A 23823-nucleotide genomic window follows, 5' to 3' on the forward strand; every position below is an offset into this window, starting at 1 on the left:
TTCTTCCAACTCAAACAATTCCGTGATTCTGGGATTCTGTGTGGTCAGTTATTCATTCATCAAAAGAGATGGAGAAGGAGGAGCTGTCTGACAACTGCTTGCCTGAGGTTGAAGGCTGAGTACCTTTGCTGTAAGTCAGGGTTAGATTTCTGCTTCCCAGGAATGGAGCTGTGCCCACCTCCCTGCCCTTTATTCAAAGCCAGTAGCAAACCTGGTATCAAGCCTGTGGGGTTGCTTCTGTTCTTGGACTGCCTTGCTATGAGTCCTGAAGATAAATACTGATGTGCCTGAGCTCACTTCGGCAGACACCTTTTTGCCTGAATGTGCTACTCAGGAATTTTATCCAACGGAATTTTTGGGAATGGCACCACCATGGTTAATATTCCAACAGAAAACTAAGTGAAGCTCATTTCCTCTCTGTGTAACCAATTCTGGGTCAAACTTGGTGGTTCTCATTGAATTCTTCTTTAAGATGTTCTCACTTTGGACATGGAGATATTCCTTCCAGGTGGAACTAACTTACAGCACAATTTCTTCAAGGAAAACCATTGTTCAATTGTTCCTGCTGCTGGAAGAGGCAGAAATGGAAGGACACAGGCCTATTCTGTGGTTTAGAGAATCCAGAGAGAAAGAAACATGAGCTTTTTATGTGTGATAGCAATACAGAGATTGAAATAATAATAATAATAATAATGTGTTAGTTTTATTAAATCTCTAAAATATCAGGTACACTCTGTGTACCTCTCATAAGGACCCAGGATTGTGTCACTCTTGACTTCTTTAGATGGTTCTAAATTTATTGTTACTAAAGGTCCTCACAGTCCTCAATATACTCAGGTTTTAATATCTCTTTTTGGCAAAAGCATGCACAACCTCTTGAAGATCTATGTGATGTAAGATAAGGCAAAATTAGTTGCATGATTATTGTGTTTATTTACCAAAGCCAAGTCAAAAATCTCTGGCATGACCAATATTTCTCTTCCTCTAAAACATACTGAAATCATTGAGGTTTGGGGAGTCTGTTAGGCTCAAGGAGGAACTGAAATTTATTTCTAGGCTGTGGTTGTCACATGAAGGTCCAGATTTTATGAGAATTATTCTTTGACCTCCTGTTTTCTGCAAAGTTTTTCTTCTGGACTTCTGCTTTGCTGCAGGATGCTTACTATTGGCTTGATAAGGTCTCATCTTTAGAGTCTTTGGTAGGGACATCTGCGGCCCAAAATAGGAATTGTTTGACAGATCAGTTCTGTTCTCTTTGTCATCCACAAAAATCAGCACAGCGGGTGGAAAGGCAGACAGGGAGAACGAAGTCAGTGTTTCAGGACTCTCCTGAGCTGTTTGGGGACACATCTTTCTGCAACCTGCAGGCGAGGGATGCCCTCTAGTGCCTGGACTAGATGGAGGGAAAGGTCATTTTTCTCACCAGCTCCCAAGGAAAATTCCTAGATATCAGCTGTAAAATAAAGGTTCCTCGAAATTCCTAGGAAATACTAGTATTTCCTAAGGCTAAGTTTTACTGCGGGCTCAAAAGAGTCAAAAGCTTTTCCAGTGAGAGCAAGGAAGGATGTGGAAAGAGGGGAGATGTCCCCTTCTGTTTGAATGGGTCACTTACAAAACATAAATGCGATTGCAGATGCAGGTAAAAGCAGTGCATGAATGATTTTGAAACCATCAGATTAAAAAAAATAAAAACTAATAAAAAATTCTAGAGTTTGTTTTGCTGTCAAACCTGATTAAGACACCAAATCTCCTAGACCAAGAATTAATGACATTCATCATTTGGGGACAAAAACTCTTGAGAAAAATAGGTCAGTGGTTTCTTTTTTCATCGTGCTCTCAACTATCACACTTCTCCCCCACCAGCCTTTGTTTAAACCTCCTTCCACTTGTTCCTCCTCCCTTCTCACCCCACAAATAGAATAAACTTTCCTTCCACCTCCCGCCTGTCCCTCCTCCCCCTGAGTAACATTTCTGCTGGCTGGAGCATCCGGAGGAGGCACAGCCGAGGAGAGAGTGGGAGGTTCAGATGCTGAGTGTCCCTCTCTTGGGGACACTCGGCTCTGCAAGGGAGCGGCTCTCACTCCTGCTGGCCCCGGGGGACCCTCACACCACTCCCTGCACCTGCCCACAAAAACCATCCAAGGTTTCTAGAGCTCTCACCACCGAGGCTTTCCAGAGTTGTCTATGCCAATTCTGTTCCAGCAAATGTCCTTTTCCACCATGCAAAACTCTCTGGTCAATTGTCAGATTGCAGAGAGGAGGCAGCGCTGCCAGGAACTGTGCTGGCTTTAAGGAAAATCCAGGATTCCCAACAACTTCTCCTAATCTTGGCAGGAGGGAAGAGCTGGGGGTGTCATGCACGGGGAAATTTGATTTTAGGTTGAATTTAGATTGAAACAAGGGAACTAACTATGAAAGTCAGGGATTTTGGTGGTTTCCACCGTTCTCGTGATTCCTATCCTGATGTAAATAACAACTAGGCAGAAAATAGGAAATCTAAGGTAAAAAAGGTCAGTTCATCCACATTTCCAATGCTTACACATTTTCTCCCAAAGTAAATGTTTCCCCAAATTACGCTGCAGAAAAAGAAAGAACATACTCTATGACACTTTGTATAAACTAATTTCCTCCACCAAGGAAACTTAATCCTACTGTACAGTAATCAAAGGAACATCTATTCACAAAAAAAAAAAAAAAAAAAAAAAAAAAAAAAAAAAAAAAAAAAAGGTATATCACAGTACACCTCTAAATATCAAATCATCTTTGGTCCTGGTTAAAAATTACATCTTTGTTCTACAATTGGATAGGAGAAATTATGCTCTGCAGGGTGTTCTCAAGTCCAAATTTTTATTTTCATTTAGAATCTATAGTTATAATTCAGGATGCCTTCTCCTTATAGTATATGCATGCCTATATGGATAAATATGCATAGCTCTAGCATGCATTTGTAGTGTACATGAGCTTTTCATTTCCAGCAAAAAAATATTTTTGATTTTAATTTCAAGTATTTTAATTACTCTTTCACTAAAAACAGTATTTATATTTGTATCTTCTTTTTTACCAATCTATGCCCATGAAAAGATAAGTAATTTTCAAATGGTTTCATATCACAATCACAATCACAGCTCTAGACAGGTTTTATATACTTTTGAATAATTTTCTCAGATTATCAGAACAGTTCAGTGTAATTTTCTCAGATCTAGCAAATAATATAAACCATCTTTGTAAATATAAATTCGAATGACAATTCACAATTTCAATCCCTTTTTTCTAACAAGAAAAGTAAGTGGAAACATTCACATTTCAGTCACTTAACACGTTGATCATGTTAAATGAATGCCTACATTTCAACACAAAAAGCTCTGCTCTCTTGAAGAAACCAAGATGTTTCCAATGGCTAAATGTTTAAATTCTATGCTGTCTACATTCCTTGTGTTATTACTGGGGCTGACTGGGACCATGACAAAGATGTCTGGAGAATTGCAATTCCATCTGATGACAGCTTCAAAGGATCTGACTTTTATTTTTTTTCATGCTGGAATGAAGATAAACCTATCAACTATTTTAACAGAATTTATTGAAAAGCAAAACCTGGCACTCTTCTGAACTTGATTTACTCTGTAAGTCTTTATTTAAGGATGGTTAAAAGCAATATCTGAAATAAGCTTTTTGAAACTGCTCTACAGAAATGTAAAAGCTATGGCTTAAATATGTACCCTTTCTCACCTGTGAAGAAGTCTGGGATAGATACTTGAAATTCAAAGTAATCAATCAGCTCTATGCCTGTTCATTCTGATTCTCTGTTAACTTATCACTGAAATACATTTTGTTTTCACTGAAATCCATTTTGTTTTCACTTAAAATTATTTCACTTTTCTAGAAGCTGCAAACTAAGTGGAAACTGTTTTTCTTTTCAACTCAGAGATACTGATTGCTTGTTAACATTTCCATTCTTTTTAGGAATATTGGAAATCATGTTTTAAAAAAAATCCAAAGAAAGCAGATAATTTTGACTATAATCTTCAATTTTTGCTGTAAAGTTGGTTACAGCTGCCGAGGCTGTAGCTGGCTGGTATCAGCAAACAGATTGCCTGGGAGGGGTGCATGGATTTTGTCAGCACCTGAATAAACTGGGGCAGATAAATACATAGTAAAGTATTTTCTTGTGGAATCAAAAGAAAAAATAACTCCAGTGGTAGAAGGGGAGACAATAATATCTCAAAAAGGGGGAGAATGGAGTTGGAATAGAGGTCAGTGCATGCAGTTTCTTATTCCTCATACTGTCCCTGGCACGGGACCACTGTTTCCATGGAACTTCTCCTCTTCCTTGGCTTAACCAAGCCTTGCTGTGGATGGGATTCATCTCCCCATCTTCATTGCAGTTGCACCTTCTCATGTCAGATCAGAGTAAATAGGGAGAAATCAGCACTTCTGTGTGTTTAATGATTTAATTTAATGATTAAATGAAGTCAGATTAATAATTAAACATTTTATTATGTTGCCCAGAAGAGCTGTGGAATTTCCATAGCTGGAAACATTCAAGACTAGACTTGGAAAAGCCTCGAATAACCTCATCTAAGGCAATGCTGTCAGCAGAAGGGGATTTCCTGAGTTCTAATCTAGACTTTCCATAATTCCTCTGATTCCCTTTTGCCTTCTACTCTAGTACAGGATGATACATGCTTCAAGTGCTAGTTTGTCTCTATTGACTTGAAAGTGTTAAGTCAGACACCAATATTGACATTTAATCTGATGAATTCCACTGCAGATGTTCTCAAAGGCAGGAGTTACATGTTCTGTATTCCTCCTGACAGCATCAACCTTTTGAACTTCAAAGAGCCAGAGTCCAATGCCACTTCTCCTGATGGCAATCAAACACACAACTCTGAAAAAAAAAAAGTGAAGTGAAAACCCCACAACCCCTGAACTCTAAAACTACTCTGGAGTACATCTCTGTTAGTCACTAGTGCAGTTGTGTATGTTCAGCATACGCTTCTGGTAGCTGACCTATTTCTTCTTTCTGCAATGAGATGAGAACAAGTGTCATCTGGAAATGCCTATTTCCCACCAGGGGAAGACTAACTTAGGCACAGATGTTCACAATCCAGACAGATGCTTTTGATCATATAAATCCCACACCGAGGTTGTCAGAGTCACAGTGTGCAGGTCAGAGTGTTCAGTAAACCCTAAAATTAAATTCTGGATTGTCTAAGCTAGTGAAGAGGGTCCTGCCCTTCCAGAGGAATTTGGCAGCCAGCACAGAGTTGGGTTCTCATGTTCAGTCTTTGCAGTGAGGTAGAGTGCACCTGTCTTCTTCATCATTTTCCCTTTTTGTTTTGCCTAGCCAATTTTATTTGCAATCCTTTTGAAAACAGGATTATTTATTGAGTGCTCCCTTGGGTTATACTCTTCTCTGGTGTGGGCACTTGTATTGTTGGCTTATTCCCTAAGCAAATATACTGGAATGTGTGCTAACCCCATGGGTCTTTCGTGGGATAGAGGGCTCTTCTTCCTTTAGACACAGGGAGTGAAGCACCAAAGGCTGACTCAGTTCTTCAAAAGTAGTATTCCTACTTTCCTACTTTCTTCATTTTTCCATACCTTGAATATTGATGATGAACAGGGCTTGCAAAAATGAGCAGCTGCCTGTAGTAATGCACCCCACACACCCAGCAAATGTTTTCCATATAGGGAAAGTTTAAGGCTCCCCCCTTAAGGTAAAGAACCTAGATTCTTCCACAGCCTCCTGAGAAGGATTGGCTCAGGGCCAAGAAAGAAGCATCTATTGGATCTTGTCACTGTTCTTCAAATCTTGTATCACTCTCTATTGGCTGCAAGCCAAGTTATCCCTCCTAAAACATTTAGTATTTAAGAAAGAGTGCAAAAAGAAAGAAAAGGCTTTTCGAGGTGTGTTAGCAAGGTGTCTGAGGTTTTCTCAGGTGCCTATGCTCAGCTTCTTATTTGTCTTCTGCAGCATTTTGTTACTTTGTTATTTTTTCCTCATTAAACCTTTTGATTTACAAAACATCTTCGAGGAGCAGTCTTGCTAATTATTATAGCCATTTTTCTGCAAGGCTGGACCCTCAGAGTGTGGGAGAAGAAACCCACAGCTGCCCAATACTCACTGGTGGCAAGGCAGGGCCAGGTGTCTTGGCCAGTATTTTCTCCTGAGAGGGACATCCCTCCACCTGGTGAGAGGAATATCCTTCCTATCTTCTGCCTGGCACCAACTGAGGACTAAACATCAGCAGGCCAATTGGGATGAAATGTGTAACTGGCTTGAGAATGACTGTCTAGAGAAGTGACTTGCTACTGTTTGGGGCTTTTTATTTTAAGAGTGTAATGAATTCTGTAACAGTAATAACAACAATATAATGATGATGGTGATGATAATAATAACAACCCTATAAAAACGACTGACCCGTTTTGTTTGACCGCAGGGGAAGCACTACATTTGGCCAGAGATTTCGGCTACACCTGTGAAACAGAGTTCCCTGCCAAGGCAGTAGGAGAGCACATTGCCAGACAGCACATGGAACAGAAAGAGCAGACAGCGAGGAAAAAGATGATCCTAGCGACAAAGTAAGGAGGGAGGGGAAGTGAAAAAAGAAATCGGTCTGACACTTCTCCGTGTTGGATCTGTGGGCTGGGGGAGGGAGGAGTGGGAGCCTGGAGCTGGGATTGTGGTGGCTGCTATCACAACAGTGCTCACTGACTGAGGGTGAGAGCAACCCTGCTGAAAGAAGGGCCTTATTTACTGCCCTGGGGCTTTGGTGGCTGTGCTCTCATTGCCTGTGGTTAAGGGGGGCACGAACATCTTCCCAGATGCTTTGGTTTAGATGAGAACAGAGGATATTGTTACATGGTGAGATCTGTGGGACAGAGACTGGCTTTTTCTCCTGTTTGCGTGTGAGCAGGAGATCTGAGCTTTTACTGAAGTACTGGTTACTGTTGGATAATTATTGTTAGTCTGCTGAGGGAGAGCTGGTTTGCAGAAGGACAGATCCTCCCTGGATGCAAACTGCAAGAGCTCCCCTGAAGTCAAAGGCAGTGGAACAATGTACAACAGCAGGGGAGCTTTGCTAAAGACATTAAAGACACAAAGAGGCATCAGACTTCACTCTAAACAAGCCACTCGTCTCCCTGGAGCAGTAACATCATGTTAGGATAACAATTCATCTAGGTTAATTAGCCTTGATGAGGGAGGAATTAGCCTTCATGAGCCATGGGAAACAGGAATAAATAGTCTGTGTCGAGCAGGGTAGACCTGCCCTAGGTGTGTGGTCTGACTGTGTGGGGTAACCTTGAACATGTTCACAGCCTTGCTGTGCTCACTGCAGAGTCATATTTGAGGCTGAAGTAGAGCTGAGACCACAAATCTGAGCTCATATATCATCCCCCTTCATTCTGGAAGTGTTTGAAAACCCTTCCAGGCTGTGATATATCCAACGGGGTGGAATTTCCCTGTACTAGGTGAAAGGGCTGACCAGCAACAGGATTGTCCTTTGTATCTCAATGTCCTTCTGCTTAGGCAAGATTCCTGGCTTTGGTGTCCCTCTTGTATCCAGAGCACTTTGCTCTGACAGTGACCCCGAGGTGAGATGCACTCAAACATCTCATGCTTGTGAATCCCATGAATACAGCCTGTGATCCTTCCCGGGGGTGATAAAAGCATCACCACCTGGATCAGAGGGAATTTTCTGGTGGTGAAGGTGATGAGAGACCTCAAAAATCATGTTCCTAATTCCCCTGTAAATTAAAAAGAATGATGTAAGTGGAATATTATCTTGTTCTTACCTTTATCCACATTTAGGGGCTCAAGGGGTTTCAGCTGGCTGGAAGAAATTCCTCTCTGCAAGTTGTGTGTGCCCATTGCTCTGTAGTCCATTAACATCCTGCCTCCCAGCTGAGATTTGTCCCATTTATGCAATACAATTCAACCAAAATGATGCAAATCTCCCCCATTTTTCCCTGGCTCTGGTGAGAAACCACAAAGCCATGGGTTGCAATAATCGTTGGGTCACTTTTGTGTCCTGTCCCCAAAGGCTGTGCCACTCAGGGGCACACAAAAGTCTCACTACCCTTTCTCAACACCCCATACCTACTTTCTCAACCTCCTTCTCTACTGAGATAAGGTATCATGGGCAGGCACTACCTCTAACCACCACGAACCTCAGGCTTGTAGGCTGTTATCCAGCACTTGTTAGGGAAAAAATGGCTTTTCTCCCTCATTTTATCAGTTAAAAGCACCAGGAAAATTGCTCAGCGAGGTCTGCCAATAATGGAAAGGCCACATCCTGCTGCAGTCAGTGCTGGTAAGGGACAGATGGGTCAATGTGTGTGTTACTGCTGCCCTCTCCTGCCTGCGAGGAGAACAGGGATTCCCAGTCCTGCCCAGGTGTTCCGGGAGACATGGGTCCATGGCACCATATATCAGCATGGCATTTCCCAGCCGTGCTGCCACGTGACTGGTACAAAGAGATCTAAGCAATCATCAGGAGTTTCAACTTCTCACCAGCTGTACCGAGCTCTAGGTTTGCAATTTCAGCAATTCCACAACTTCTCTGCCTCATGGGCTTGTGAGTGATGACACCAGAAAGAGTGGGGGATTATTATGCTGCCAGCAAAACCAACGCAGAAATTCCAGGGTGGCAAGGTCACTCATGGCAAGCTTTGTCTATGGAAAGAGCTGGAGTCCACTGCCTGTGTGTGTTCCTGCTGTCCACTGTAGGACAGAGCCAGAAGCCCACAGAAGTTCTCACGTGTGGGGTCCTGAGGAAAAAATAAGGGGAAAGAACAAAGTTATTTCCACAATCCTTAGAATATAGGTGATAAGGAAAAATAACTGGAAAGAGTAAGATGATTTCCACAGTTTTCCATTTCTAAGTGTACATTATGGATTTAGACATCCAAATGTCTAATGTTGCCATATCCTATCTGCCAGCGGTTATGGATGTCTTGGGTTATTACAAATCTATTATTTTGGGTTATATTACAAATATCTTGGGTTAGATTAAAAATCTACATGTGGGTAATGCATCAGAGCCCTAAATGTGATGGGCATCACAGCCCTACAGTGATGGAGGCTCCAGTGTCCAGGAGCTCCCAGGCCTCCTTGACATCAAGGGCATCCACACCTTGTAATCAAGCAATCCATCCACCCTGAGTGGAAGCCACACATCTGCCACGCACAGAACTGTGCCCCACGGGCCAGTGTAAGCTAAAAACTGCTGCTTTAGATGCCAACAGCCAACACATGGAGGCCACTATGCTTGAGTGACCCTTTTCATTGCCCTGCTCAGCCCTACCTGGCCTGAGGCCATGCTGATAGAAATACAGAGAACAAAAACAGGACCATTGTCCATCATGGAACAAATCGTGGTCATTTTGTTGAACTGCCTCATCTCCCAAAGCTACCTCATGGAAAACGTCTGTCACATTTGCCGACTCAGGACCTGCCTGGGACAGTTCAAATTGATGCAACAGGATGGTGCCATGGTCTGTTCTAACAGTTTCATGGACCAGACAATGAAGAATAAGAGGTTTACTTAATAATTGTCATGGGAAGAAGAGATGATTGGGCTGTGTAGCCACTGTTCACTGCTGAGCACAGGTGTCAGCAGTGGTAGGATGGGAGTGAAACAGGCTGAAAAAGAACTGAAAGGGTAAGGAAGGCATAAGCAATGAGAGAAACCAGTCTCCTACTATTCTCTTTCTTTCCACTCACCTCCTTTGACTGAGCAGATGATTGTCTGAGAAAGTAGATGGGTTTCTGGACAGAGCAAGATGCTCCAATAAAAGACTGAATTGTCATGAATCTGGCCAAAGGGTACAGGCCTCTTAACCCTAGAAATGTGAAAAGGTTTCAGGATACGTATTCAATTTACAGAGAAATTGAAGAAAAAAAAATAGTGGGACCTGGTTTTAGAGGGTCTTTATATATGGGTTAATTCACCTTGCAGAGGTATGGGGGAGCCTGAAAGGTTTTACAGCAGGGGACAGAGCCTGACCAGTTTGCAGCTTAGAGAGAGGCAACACCGCTGAGGGCTGTGTCAACTATTCCAGTTGCCAGAGAGGCACAGCATCCTACAGGAAACATCCCGGTGTTTCACAGCACAAGGTCTTCCATATGATCAGAGGAACAGATAGGCCCACATTTACACAGACCAAACCAGAATACTGTGAATAACAATTTTATTGTGGAGTTGATTACAGCCAGCACAGACTAATCAACATCTGACTCATGACACTTCTCTGATATCTGGTCTTTGGATACCTGACAACTCTGCCACACTCAGAAAAAATCAGATTCATGGGCCCATGTTTGCCCCACTCCTGTACTCAACCCCAGGCATTTGCTTTGGCCACTGGTATAGGGATCATGGGCTGCGTGGCCTCTTGTTTTGACCCAGGACAGAATTTTTTCTCTTTTTCTGGTCGTGTACTGGATCATCTGACCATGTATCACAAATCATTAGATGTCTCCCATGCAGGAGTGACCAGGACTATTTTTATTTTTCTGTACTCCCCTAGCATAGCACAAGCATCTTCCTTTGGTTTTTCAAAATCACAGTCCAGCTCAGCAAAATCTGCCAACCCTCTCCCTCTCACTACCCCAGGTGATATTTTACTGGTAGTGGAGGCTCTGAGACACCACTTTGCCTAGAAATCCCCTTGAAAAAAAAAAAAAAAGTAGGTTACTGCCTTTTGCCGGTTTTCATGTATAATAAAAAACTTTTTTTCTTTTCTTTCAATCTGCCAACATTCAGTAAAGACTTTTGACACGTGAAGATAGAAGGGAACTTAATTGCACACTTGGTTCTGACACTTTCCTTTGTTAAAATAGAAGAACTTTTAAGATGAACTTTTTCAACAGGTAGAAAGTAGAGGTTGGTGGAAGGAGAGAAGAGCAGTGCTGACAGGGCCGACTGGGGATAGTAGATTGTTTAGAAGCCAAAATGACTGACTGTTTTCAGTTGTTGAAAGGAACTGTTTTTTCTCTAAGGACCTGATTCATTAAAACTGTATGCTGCATTTACATACATTTCTGCTGAATACCTCTCTTTGCCTGAAAGGCTGGGGTGATGCTGCCTTTTCAAGCAGTCGGTGTCTAGGTCCGTGAAGATGACAAGCATTTAGAAAAATCTTGGATGGGGTCCAACAGCACAGCAGGAAATAGGTTTCTGCATCTCCTCTTAGTCAAGAGAGAGCTATCCAAGATCTCTGTTCCCAGCTTGTATCACTGTGATAAAGTGAAGGATAAAACCAGGTTAACACAATTTTCTTGCTTATAACTCAGTGGTGAAGGACCTTCTAAAGACCAACAAGCTGAGTCTACCCACTTTTTCCATTACACCCATGTCCCAAAAGACAGGAGAAACAAGGTGATAATGAAGAACCCAAGCTTTATCTAGGACCATGTGTGCATTGAATCTCCTAAAGGAATCATGGGTCACAGAGATGCTCTTTAGTGTTAGAAACTGCCCCTAGGCACAATGATTGCATCTATGTGAGCAAAGTAAACCACGTACACTCTGAGTCATCAGATTGCTCTTGTCCATGTTACTAAAATGTTAGAATGGCTCATTGAATTCTCCCAAATATCTTTTGGGCAAGTCCTGGGAGACAGCCCACAACAGGGTCTATTCTCAGGAAACCACAGGATTTGGGACACCGGAGGAGCATAACTATATGGATGTCATCAGGTGGTGACAAATGGTCTGCAGGTTTGAGGGTGACCCTTGTTGCTCTACACTTCACTGGGTGGCACTGTAACCAGGGTACATGTAGTCCCTGTGACCAGTATCAGGTTAATCCAACAAAGATCAGAGCCCCAGCTGAGTGTCCTGATCATCTGGAGGTGATCACGCCCTCCTGATCCCCCATTAGTGCCTTTATTTCCAATACAGGCAATGGAGAGCTCTATGCTAATTTGGACAGGTCCCCTTTCCTTTTTTGAATGTACTGAATCACAAACCAAGTGAAAGTAAGTGATGTCTGTTCATCCATGGTCCAGATAATGCTGTTCTGAGGACATGAGCTAAATGGAACTGATTTGGTTTCTTTTTTTTTAAAGTTTGTTGGTAGAATACTCCCAGGTCAATTTACAAACAACAATACAACACCACAAGAATGAAAAGGCCTTATTTTCTGGTCTTTCCTGATGCTAGGTTCTATGTAGAGGAATTCCAGGGAATGAATTTAACCCCCAGGTGCTGAGGCATCCTGAGAAGCCTCAGGGGAGAATGAGTGGGAGAGGGAAAACAGTAAGGCCATCCATCCTTGACAAAGAAGATGGGCTACTATGCTATGGGTGAGAGACCAGAGAAGACAGACCCTGAATTCTCACTACAATGGGTCCTTTCTTCACAACCCCTTTGTCTTAAGGATTGGGAGACAAGCAGGCAAGTCTAAAATATCCAGGACTTCAACTTGCAGATAAAGCAGTGCCCAAAATGTACACAAGCCTGTGTAAAAGTATTGGTGTATTTACATAAACTAAATAATAGAGTAATTTACACATTTCAGGCATGTTCTAATGCTAGTTCACCATTTCCCTTAACCATAAGCCTTGCTGCCAATATGAGTGAGCTAAGCTAGACTTAACACTGCCAAACTGGGTCCTACTCAGGGGAACAATCACATTTTAAAGTGTTAGCATTAATATGGTTCCACAGGGAAAATATTCCTGTTCAAGGGGTTCTGTATGTTGCTTGCTCTCGGAATTTGGGTCAGGGATGCCAGAGATGGATTTGTTTGTCTTTAATTTCTGTAACAACACTTCTGTCAAGCATTTCTGTTACGAATGAGATCACTCAGGATAACGTGGGAGTGTTTTGGGAATCAGCTTTATGGGAGGGATTACACCTGTGTTATTGAAGGATTTCCATTTTCCTTTTAGACAAATATGTAAAGAATTCCAAGACCTTCTAAGTCAAGACAGATCACCCCTCGGATCCTCCAGACCAACTCCAATATTAGACCTTGATATCCAGAGACATTTAACACATTTCAGGTATGATTTTGAAAGAGGAAACTAAAAATCCATACGTTCGATTTAGACTGCATATGGTGTTTTAATGATATTTGTTCCCTTACCTAAAAGACATGCAAATAATTAATTAACATGCATAATCCCTGCTAGCTGTGCCTATTAAAAGTGCAGATTTGACCAGCAATGTAGCTCAAGTTTGCTGCATGCAACTTGCTTCTAGGACCACAGTCTGAGTTTGAATAAGATATTTTCTACATCTACTGGTCAAATCTCCCCATCTGGCCAGAAAGTAGTCTTGCTTTAAATGTGAGCCAATTCACAGTCACAAGTGGATGGTCCAGAAGCATAGAAACTCAGGTTCTGAACCAATATAAATTAATCAAAGTAGAAATAATAGGAAAAAGAGGTTGCATCTTTTCCAATTAAATAAATAGTTCCAGAAGCTCCTCTATGCTACTGAGATCATTTGACAGTGTCTTACCAGGACCATTTTATTAACTCTTTGGCTTCCAAAGCAGGCTGGCCTCAAAGTACATTACCTACTAAAACAATTTTACTGCACTAATTTCAGAACAATATACTGTAAAAATCTGGGAGAATGAAAGCTGACTCACACTAAAAAGCCAGACTGATGATATATTTAGACTCAGTTCTTGAGCAATTTTTAATGTACTGGTTTAAACAGGCTTAGAAGCTGTTTTGAAGAGAAAGACCCATGGTACATGCACACCAAGTCCAAACTTCATTAGAATTTTATCTTAATTATGTATAAAAGTGTATAGATGTTTCGGGGTCAGAAAGATTTATTAGCTCAGGAGCTGCTGTGCAATTTCACGCTTTTGCTTTAGGCTATGTGTCAGATAGAGTCAAGAGTGAGGTGGGATCTTCCAGAGGGCCTCTTTGAAATAGAGGGGTCATCTAAGATATCTATCAAAGATAAGTTTGATGAAACATTGTGGAGGTGCTCCTGTCTTTGCTCAGGCCACAGAAGGGAATACATGACTTGCTGAGGCTACAGATGGCTGATTTTTTTTCCATTCACTAGCTGATACATGAAAAAAAAAACATGTGAATAACTGTCCCAGAGAGTTGTTTACAGAGCATAATATTAAGCAAGTTTCATAGCCCTATAAAGCCTTAGAATTGGGCTGTTTATTCTCTAGCACAACCAGCTGATCCACTCTTCTTTCATTGGCTGGACAGACAACCTCTGTGTCCCAGTGTGCCAACATCTGTTAGTCATTATCATTCTGATAAGTGCTGTGATAACTAATGTTTAGTCTCTCAGACTTAGAGTGGAATCCCTAAAATATCCACCGTCCCACTTCTTCCATATATCTGTTGGGGTGTGGAGAGGCATGGATATTCCCCAAAAACAAATGTACACATTCCTGACTTTCCTGTTTATTCTTACACAGTCTGTGTGCATCCTATGTGTGTGTGAGCACACCTGGACATCCCCACTCCTATTCTCAAGCTGTGCTGTGTGTGTGCATGCACAGAGCACCCCAGGTGTGTGGGTATTTTCTGTAACACACACTCCAAAACACACAACTACAGCTCCACATCAAGGGAAACATCTTTATTTAAGCAGAATGCTCATAGAGGGATTTTAATGAGCTACCTAAGCTTGTGGAAAAAGTGATTATTCCCTATTACATGCACACAGAGGAAATGTGATGCGAGGTGGCTAATCCCCAAGGATTCCTGTGTTTAAAGTAGAAATAGCAGTCAGGATAAAATGCTGAAGGCTTCAGCTACAAAACTGTCAATTGGTAGAGCTCCCATCCTTCCTTCTCTGCTGCATTTCAGTAGGTTGTAGGGCAAAGTTTCTGCAGGCAGCTCCTGGGTCAGTCAGTACTTTCCTTCATGTCTGCTGTAGACCTTCAGTGTTTGACTGAGGATGGACACCTGGAGGAGCAGAGGCCTTGATCCTACACGGGATCTTCCCTGGCCTTAAATCAGAGTCCTCTCTGATCGTGCTCAGGGAATGACGAGTGCTGCCAGACCCAGAGGTGGAGCTGTGACCATATTCCTTTTCCAGCTAGTGTAGAGATGCTGGGGTCAGATCAGCTTCAGACCTGGACTTCTGAGGACCTCCTCAGATGCCTGTAGGAGCCTCCACTGAAGCCAACTGTACATCTTCTGCCATGGTGTCCAGGGGTCTCACTTGTATAGCCCGAGAAATCTGAATTAAGCATGTCTAACATAGATGTCTGCATCAATGTAACTAGAATTTCTCTCTAAGCCCCACTGGCTGAGCATTCTGGTCTAGATCTCCACCAGAATGGGAGATCAGCCTACCAGTACACACTAGACACTTACACTGTGGACAGCTAAACCTTATGTAGGAAAAAAAAATATTCTTCCCATCCCCTAAATCCATCAGTCTTCACAGCCAAATCATCTCAACCCCTACTACCACTGCTTGTCTTCTTGAGATTAAATATCACAGAATCATAGAATGGTTTGGGTTGGAAGGGACCTTAAATCTCATCTTGTTCCAATCCCCTGCCACAGGGGAACTAGAGAGTGTTTCAAGTCCCTTCCAACCCAAACCATTCCATGATTCTGTGGTATGATATCAGAAATCTGAAAAGATTTTTTTATGACCATAAAAAATCAGAGAATCACACAAATGTCTATTATTGAAATAAATTCTAAGGTATTGAAAGTCTTTTTGAAGAGTTATAACATTGGATGTCTTTAGTGGAATTGGATTCAGCCTCTACTCTATTTAGGTGAAAGGGAGTTTTCTTTAGGAATAATTTCCCCTACAGCTGTTCAGCGTAGAGTTGTGTACTCCACTTTCTCATGATGTCACTTGTTCTATGTTAATAATTAAGACTAGGGTTCACAGCCTGGCACAGGTCAGATAGAAGCAGTTTCTTCCCGTTTCCTCAGCTTTAAATCTTCAAGTTCACAAAACTCCTCTCTGAAGTTTTTCCACTGAGTCTTAGTTCATCGAGATCTGTAAATGTGTCCAACCTGAAGTACAGGATGGTCCCCATGAAGGCATCAGAAATGCTGGGTTTTCAAACTCCAGACTCAAAGTTCACACAAAGCACAGAATGGGAACTCTTCAAAGGAGCTGCCAGTGAGCCTGGAAACTGCTGGATTTTGCACAACCTTATACAAAAAAACAGAGGCTCTTGTACACCTCTGGTGCCCCCCTGTTTGTGCAGCTGCTGTCTGAAATGTTCATCTGACCTGAATTCAAAAACTCAATGCTCCATGAGGAATGATTTTTCAATATTATTCGATCATGAGCCGACAATTCAGACCCATAAATTTATAGCAGCAAATATTGTGCACTGCCTGAGCCAGGGTCATTTTATGTTTTTTTCATTCAATGTTCTTCCCTTTTCAGTACATTTTAGAGGATCTTACTGCATGGAAGTTACATTGATAACTTCACTTATCAGTAGGTTGTTGAAGTTATATTGATAACTTCAAATAACTCCAAGTAGACTGATACCAGCAGATAAAAGTAGTGCCAGAGAACAGGCATTGGCCATCTGTGCTTCTCTTTACCTGTAAAATTTCTGGGGTTTTTTCTGCCTGGTCTGACCAAGCACTAGCCCAAACTATTCCTGGGGACAGTAGTACATATATATCACCAATAAAAGTGCAAGTTTAGAATTCCTGGAAACACCAGCCCCTATTACAGCCCAGTCAGGTGTCTTGCCTGTGTTATAAGTTTAGATTTAGGGAAGTCCTGCCTTGCCAGGGCTGGATCCCAAACCTCATGGGCTAAGTGTTGGAGTAACCCAGATTTTTAAGCATTACAAAAGTCTGCATTCAAGAAGTGGTGATATGTTGTAGGGCTGCCCAGCCTGTCCTTCTGCTCTTCTCTGAGCTGGAAATGTTGTAAGAGACCTTAAAGATCATCTTGTTGGAAGCTCTCTGCCATGGGCGGCAACACCTTCCACCAGACCAGGCTGCTTGAAGCCCCACTCAACTTGGTCTTGCACACCTTGAACACTAACAGTCCTGTGGGTTGTATCTGGCCTGAAAGTCACCACCTGAGCTACCCCACCCCCAGTTTCTGAGGAAAAAAGTCATCACAAAGTCGTGGAGCAACCAAGAAAACCCTGGAAAAATCCATTTCCGTTACTAAGTGCTGAGACTTTTTGTCCAGACACAGGAGAGTCTCTCTATTGTCCTCTAAAGGCTGATCTGTGCAAAGCATTTTTGAGTTTACTACAAAAGAGAGCAAAGTCAGCATGTCAATACCAGAAAAGAACCTGAAATTTTCCATACCTTTAATGAGAGGAACTTATATTTCTCACCCTTTACTTTCCAAGTGGAGAGACCATAAGTATCATCAGGAGAGTAAAAAGTGGGGAGAGCAAGAGCAAAAGAAAGAGAAGTGAAAATGAAAGAGAAAAGGAAAATACTTACATGAAACTTACTTTCTTTTAAAATACCTTCTATTACTTATAATTCAGAGGATTTTCCCCCAGAAACCCACAGAATCATGTGAGGCTTCTGTGTACATGTGCATGCACCTGAGTATGGAAGAGAGAAAAGCTGGGGAGCTAATTTCTCATGAAACTTAAACCAGTTTCAAATCCTGCAGATGTCAGTAAAGCTGAGGCTTCATCTCTATTTTTATCAGGACCTTTCAGGTTATATAAATCTTTCTTTAACATTGTAAGTTCACTGGGTTTGGATTCAGATCAGGTAAAATAGCCATGAAAATGAGAGACAGCTCTCAATTGCCCAAGGTGATGGGAAGGGAAAGGGAGATTGTAATGTTTAGAGATAGCAAAGCGATAGATGCAAGCAAAACATATGTAAGACACTGAGAATAATTCACTTTAGAAAAGCCCAGAAATAGTAAACCGTGGCAATCATGACCTGCAGCAGGTGAAGACAAGTGAGCCTGGGGGCACAAGAGCTCTGAGATACCCACTCAGAGATTTTATGGCACAGGTAGTTGTGAGGGGAGATGGTGAAAGCTTGGATGACCCCAACAACATAATTCTGCCTCTAAATCAGCAGAGCTGAATGGTGACATTGCATTCAACAGGTTCCTCTGCTGGACCTGGAAAAATGTTAACCAACACAACCATCAAACCCCATCCTTTTCCTGTTAGGGCTGTGCAGGTAGATCTGAGGCATGTCAATATGGGAAATATCCATAATTCCATATCTCTCATCTCTGTAGTATTTTTGCACTACCCACATGTTTAGTGCATCCAGCCCACTCCAGAGCAGAGAACAAGACCAGATGAACCAATTATTCTCAGTTACAGAGATCCCTGCTATGAAGAAGGGAAGAGTTTCTGTCACATTTCAAAGAAGGAATGAAGACAGGCAGAAATTAAGACACCCCAAAAAGATACGCAAAAATTAATCTAATGAACTGTGTGACTTTAGACCTGGACAGTGGACCACAACTCTCTGTAATGCTTGGATGCATCTGTGGTTCCTTGAATGAATTTGGCCAAGACCATCTCTTTCTGTCTCAAACAATTCCCAGGCACTGGTCAGCCTTGTCTCAGTTGGAAGTTTAGGTATGGCCACTGCTTTCAGGTAAAAATGCTTGACTGATAGAGGGGGGCAGGCTGTGCCAGATCACTCATGACCTGAAGAATCTGTGTATCCTCACTTTGCTAATGCAGCTAAAGATGAACCAACAGCATGTCCGAGCTTCACTGTAAGAACCTTAGAGTGATTCACCTGTCTGGTGAATGTGGACATCTAAGGTCATTTTAGGCGTGAAGAGACATCCTGTTCAACATGCATCTGCCATTCAGATCAGCATTTAGGGTATCCCTCAAATCGGACCAAATATCCAAAACATAAAATAAGACAGTAACTAAAATATATATATATTAGATAATATTTCTCTCCTGTTGAGTGGAGAGAGCACATACCTTCTTCTTTCTTCAATTCCACTGCTATATCTGAGATTCTGCCAGGAAACTGAAAGTCACACTGATAAGTCTTCATGCCCTTGTCTTCTTAATCTGCCCTTGCATCAGAACAGCTTTGTTGCTCCGTTGTTTTTTTAAAATTCTTTTCTTGGTTCCCCAAAATCTCATGTAAACTAGAGTTAGCAGAAAACCCATCAAAAATGACCCACATTCTGTGCTGGAAATCCAAAACCATAACACATAAGCTTTTCAAATAGATGACTTTCTGAGATTATACTCATGAGATCTGAGTCTCTGTCTTGGTTTATACATACAGACTCCCTGACCTCATCAAACACCCTCCTAGCCTCACTTTATTCCCTTGTAAAATTGAGTATAGGCACATCTTCTACATTTGCTTTTGGGACACTTGTGTCTCTAAGAATCTGTGGTGTTTGGAAATTTCAGATATCCTACTAATGCCATCCATCATATAGAGAAAGAAGAGCATCCACAGATTACTGAGGTTGCATTTGATCCTTTAACTTCAAGGCTGCATTTCATCAAGATGCAAAATCACACCCAGATCTTCTATTTCATATATAAAAGATTAAGACAGCAAAACAGCAAAGGGAAAACTACTTTCTTGTAAGTGACACTTCTCTCACTGCAGAAACCTTACAAAAGCAGACACACAAAAATATAATAGGTTCAGAGTACTAAAGTTAGGTAATGAGAGCAATCAGCATCCTCATGGATTATTCTGTGTTCTGTCGAGCCATCCAGCTGATATGAAACACCCTCCTCATGAAACTGTTTGAGACAAGAGTTTTGTCGCTTCGCTCCTCGCTGAGCTTGGAGCTGTCAGCCTCCTGCCAGTGCCTGGCATCACCCTGACGAGGTGACACAAAAAGTGACAGACAAGAAACCAGAGCCTCAGACTTTGGGAGCAGCAAGAAAGTAACATCCTTTTTTCCGAAGGGGAAAATGGAGCCATGAAATGGGTTTTGAAGCTCAGCGTGTTTCTTAAACTGCAACAGGAAGCCAAGCCGAAAGACTTACTTTTGGTTTGCCTTCAAAGATGTGCTCACCCCTTTTCATACATTTGTTCTCTCTTTTTTTTTCTTCTTTTTTTTTTTTTTACACTTCTTTGCTCATCAGCAGGTAGAGCAGCTTCTGTTGTAATTCCAAGGGTCTCAGTTCACAGCAGCAGCTTCCTGTTTGGATGCAGGGACTGGAAGAAGCCTGGTGCACCGTGTAGTTTATGGTGAAACGTCTCTGGTGCCCTCTAGAGTTCCCTGATTTCCAGGAGCTCCCTCAATCTTTGGATTTTGTTAACTGAGAGGGACAGCACTGGTGCCCAGGGCTGGGGCACTAGGGAGCAACAAGTTGTTTCATTCTTTTTTCCTTTTTTAGATTTCATTTTTACGTTTTTTCCTTGTCTCTTTACTTACCATAAGTGTTAGAGTGAATTCTTCTGGCATCTTTCCCTCAGAGAAGGGATTCCTTCTTTGATCTTTCCATAGTAAGGTCTCAATCACCTTATCCTGCTCTCCTGATGAACTACATAATTTCTAATATTTTAAAAGTTTTTGTCATGGGTTGTATGATACCACATTCCCCTAAAGTCACCTTTTATAGAGTCAACAAAACAGATGAAAGTCTGTTTTCTTTTTTTAAATCTGATTCATTAAAAACTAAGTTCCATAATCATGGAAAAAATATATATACATTCATTAAAGAACAGAAAAAATCTTGGAGATGCTTAGATTTTCAACACAGTATTAAAGATTTCTTAAAGCATTAAGGCACTCTTATGTTTTCCAAAAGAAAAAGGAATGCCCTCCCCTCCTTGCCAAATTAAAAGGGTACAAAATTGATTGCACTTTGTCATGAGCATGTTTATAAATGTTATATATATGTATATATAATTCTTGGTCTTTCTCATTTGAGGAGGGCGATAGGGCTTCTCAAATACATTTCCTCACTGGAAAAATTTGTAGATGGTAGTAAATTGAATGAAACTCATCCGTTTCTTTGCCTTCCCATAAAGTAAAGATGAACCACTAAATGGTTTAATCTTTGATCTACAGCTCAGAAACACTCCACAGTTTTTGGGAGTTTCAAGTCTGTTGCCTGGGCAATTCTTCTTAGTGTGGAAAATGAGTCCCAAAGTCTGAAACTTACAGATTCTAAACAAATTATCTTAAATTTGGGGCATCAGCTATAACACTCTCCTCCTACTTTCTCCATGGCTGTTACACATGGTAGAAGGAGGTCCATCTGCTTAGGAGGACACGTCCTCAATACACCATGAACAGAAGGAAAAGCTGAGGGCCTAGTTTGAAGGCAACTTCTGTACTGTTTGCTACTCTGATCCCATAGACTTCTTACCCTGTAAGACACACTGCCCACGTTCTGATTTTTGACTATCAGTCTAACTTGTGTCATGGTTAGACCTTCTGAGTTTCTGAAGTGAAGTTATCACCATTTAACTTTCTGGGCAACCTTCGCGAGAGAGACCTTGAAATCAACAGAAGCACCTCAAAGTCAATATTGTCATCTCTGTATTCAGATGTTACTTCTGTCAGTGAAGAGATACAAATATTTTACCATTTCCTTTACAGACATTAAACGTCATATCATATCTTACCATCTGTCATCAGATATGTGCTGTTGAATTTGGATAATCATGGGTGTTTCACAGTCAAATTTCTGAGAAAATCTGACCAATAATTTCAAGGTTGTTTTGTCTTCATCATTATTGTTTTAAAGGGCTTATTTATTTTAAATGAGGGTGTAAACATTCAGTGCAGATGGCTTCTTCCCCCTTCCCCACTGAGAGGGAAGCTGTTTCTTTAGCTTCATATTGAAGCTTCACCAGCCTGGGGTATGGAGGAGTCCTTGAGGTGGTTGCCAAACGAGACTCCAAGCCTTCAGGCACACTTGGATCTTTTCACTTTTAAGTAAGGCCATCATTAAAACATGAGAAGACATAATTGCATCATAGCACTGGGCAGAATTACAGGCAGGTCTGGATGTCCTTAAGCACCAGGCTTTGTAATGTGTTGGCCTGATGTTCATTGCCTTCCTTCTGCTGCTCTCCAGCACCAGAATCAGAGATTTCAGCTGTGCCTTTCAGAACAATAAAGCTGGTTTATAGGAGCTGTAGTGGGATGCACTACAAAGCTGAGAATACCCAGAAGACTCCATTATGAAACCACCATGTTTAATTTTAGGCTTATAAAGCCAAATGAAAGTAGGATAATGAAAGCAACTCCTTTCATAGGTGTGGAGCATACCAAAAATGAACCAATTTCAGTGTGAGCTTAATTAGCCTGGAAAATCAGACAGCTAAATTTAACTTTCAGGAAATACATTTGAATGCTTTGCCATTAATCTTCTGCCTGTTATGTCTGATTTAAATGTAAAATCAGATTTTCTCCCAAACTTGAAACTTACTTTCATCAGCAAAGGGAAATTATCCAACTTTCTTGGATTTTTCAAAGACTTTATCTTGCAGAGAAGTAAAGACCACCAAAATTAGAGCAAGGGGAATTACTGATAGAAATGTAAGATAAAGTAGAAGATAATATCTCTCGGCCTTTTTATGCTTATTACCTAAAGTGAGCCTAATAAAATACACCCTCACAGGAGCTTGGCAAGAAGGGTTGGTTAGAAATTTTCTGTAAAATTATTTCTTTTAATAAGCTTCATGGGAAAATTAAAAGGCTCTGCATATCCCCATTGGTGGAGAAGAATACATTCATCAGGAACTGAAAGTAGAGTTACCATGAGACTCTGCAGAACCATTTCACTAAAAAGAGTTGGCTTTTTAATAAGAAACACAAGGCTATGTTGGTGAGAGCTGCCATTTTTAATGATTGCTGGTAACTAAAAGTCAAAACTCTAAAAGAAATAGACCCCTTACTTACTCTAAAACATTCTTTTCCTATGAGCATTAGTTTTTAAAATAGAAGTTTTGGATTCTGCTCTGGATAAAGTAGCAATATATTGGTGCTTTTACGTAAGATGGATGTCTGAGATTCTCATGTAGTCCATGTAGATCTAGGGCAAGATATAACTGAGCCTTTTTAGGTGCTATTAGGTATTCCATCAGTCCACTGCTGCTTTAAAAGGGTCCTGGTCCCCTCTAACCCCTCTGAATTATTACCTGTTCATGTGACATAAATGTCTGCGTACCACAGAACAACCCAAATAGCAGACAAACCACATTTTTATTTAGGATGGAGCCCTCAGTGTAGCCAGGAGAATGGTGCAGCTCACCATATAAGAGACACATCCATTTAATGTGCTGATTCATTCTCCAGGCTTCTCTGACTGTATTGAATAAAGCCCCAGGGCTCAATTCATTTGTGTAAAACAATCTGAGGTACATGAGGATAACCTGCCCAATGTTGAAACATCTAGAAGCAGGCTGAACTTCAGTCCTACATCATATCTATCAAATCTGTGCAGATGATCCAAATGTCACAGGACATATCAAATCACTGTAGACTCCTACAGACAGGAAACTACATGCAGTCCCCTCTGAAGGTAACGGGAGTTTGGCATAGTTTACACCTACAAGTTGGCACCTACACTTACATACCTTACTATCAGATTTTGTCCCATTCTGGTATTTTCTACAGTCTTGTTCAGCATTTCAGAACATTAAAGTGTGTTCCCACCCCTGGAGATCATTTCTGAGACAATCCCTCTAAGTTTTGAAGGTAGCATTCCCATTTTGCTTCTCAGGGTCTGTTGAGCTGTCAAATGGACACTGTATCACTGCTTTTTTTCTCAAATTGAAAGTTTCAAGAATTGTAGGCCAGAAAGTTTCTTTTCCATTTAGTCCTGTATTAAACTTGCTATTTACCTGACCTTCTCAGTCTCTACTGAAAGCAGATTGTAACCAGAGGGGGATCAGTCTTTCTTCCGAGGTAACAAGTGATAGGACAAGAA

The 23823-nt window shown here is 41.4% G+C and overlaps 1 protein-coding gene across 1 annotated transcript in view; it reads left to right on the plus strand.

The window, feature by feature from the left end:
- TFAP2D (transcription factor AP-2 delta) overlaps positions 1 to 23823 on the plus strand; it is a 51313-nt gene that overhangs the window by 20611 nt on the left and 6879 nt on the right. Inside the window, exons 6-7 of the mRNA XM_066180089.1 lie at positions 6441 to 6582; positions 12902 to 13015. Of these exons, the coding sequence (XP_066036186.1) occupies positions 6441 to 6582; positions 12902 to 13015 (256 nt within the window). The remainder of the gene's footprint in view (positions 1 to 6440; positions 6583 to 12901; positions 13016 to 23823) is intronic.

The sequence above is a fragment of the Chamaea fasciata genome, unplaced genomic scaffold (genome assembly GCF_029207755.1).
Source record: "Chamaea fasciata isolate MVZ Bird 193981 ecotype frontalis unplaced genomic scaffold, bChaFas1.0.hap1 SCAF_3, whole genome shotgun sequence".
In the NCBI taxonomy this organism is placed as follows: Eukaryota; Metazoa; Chordata; class Aves; order Passeriformes; family Sylviidae; genus Chamaea; species Chamaea fasciata.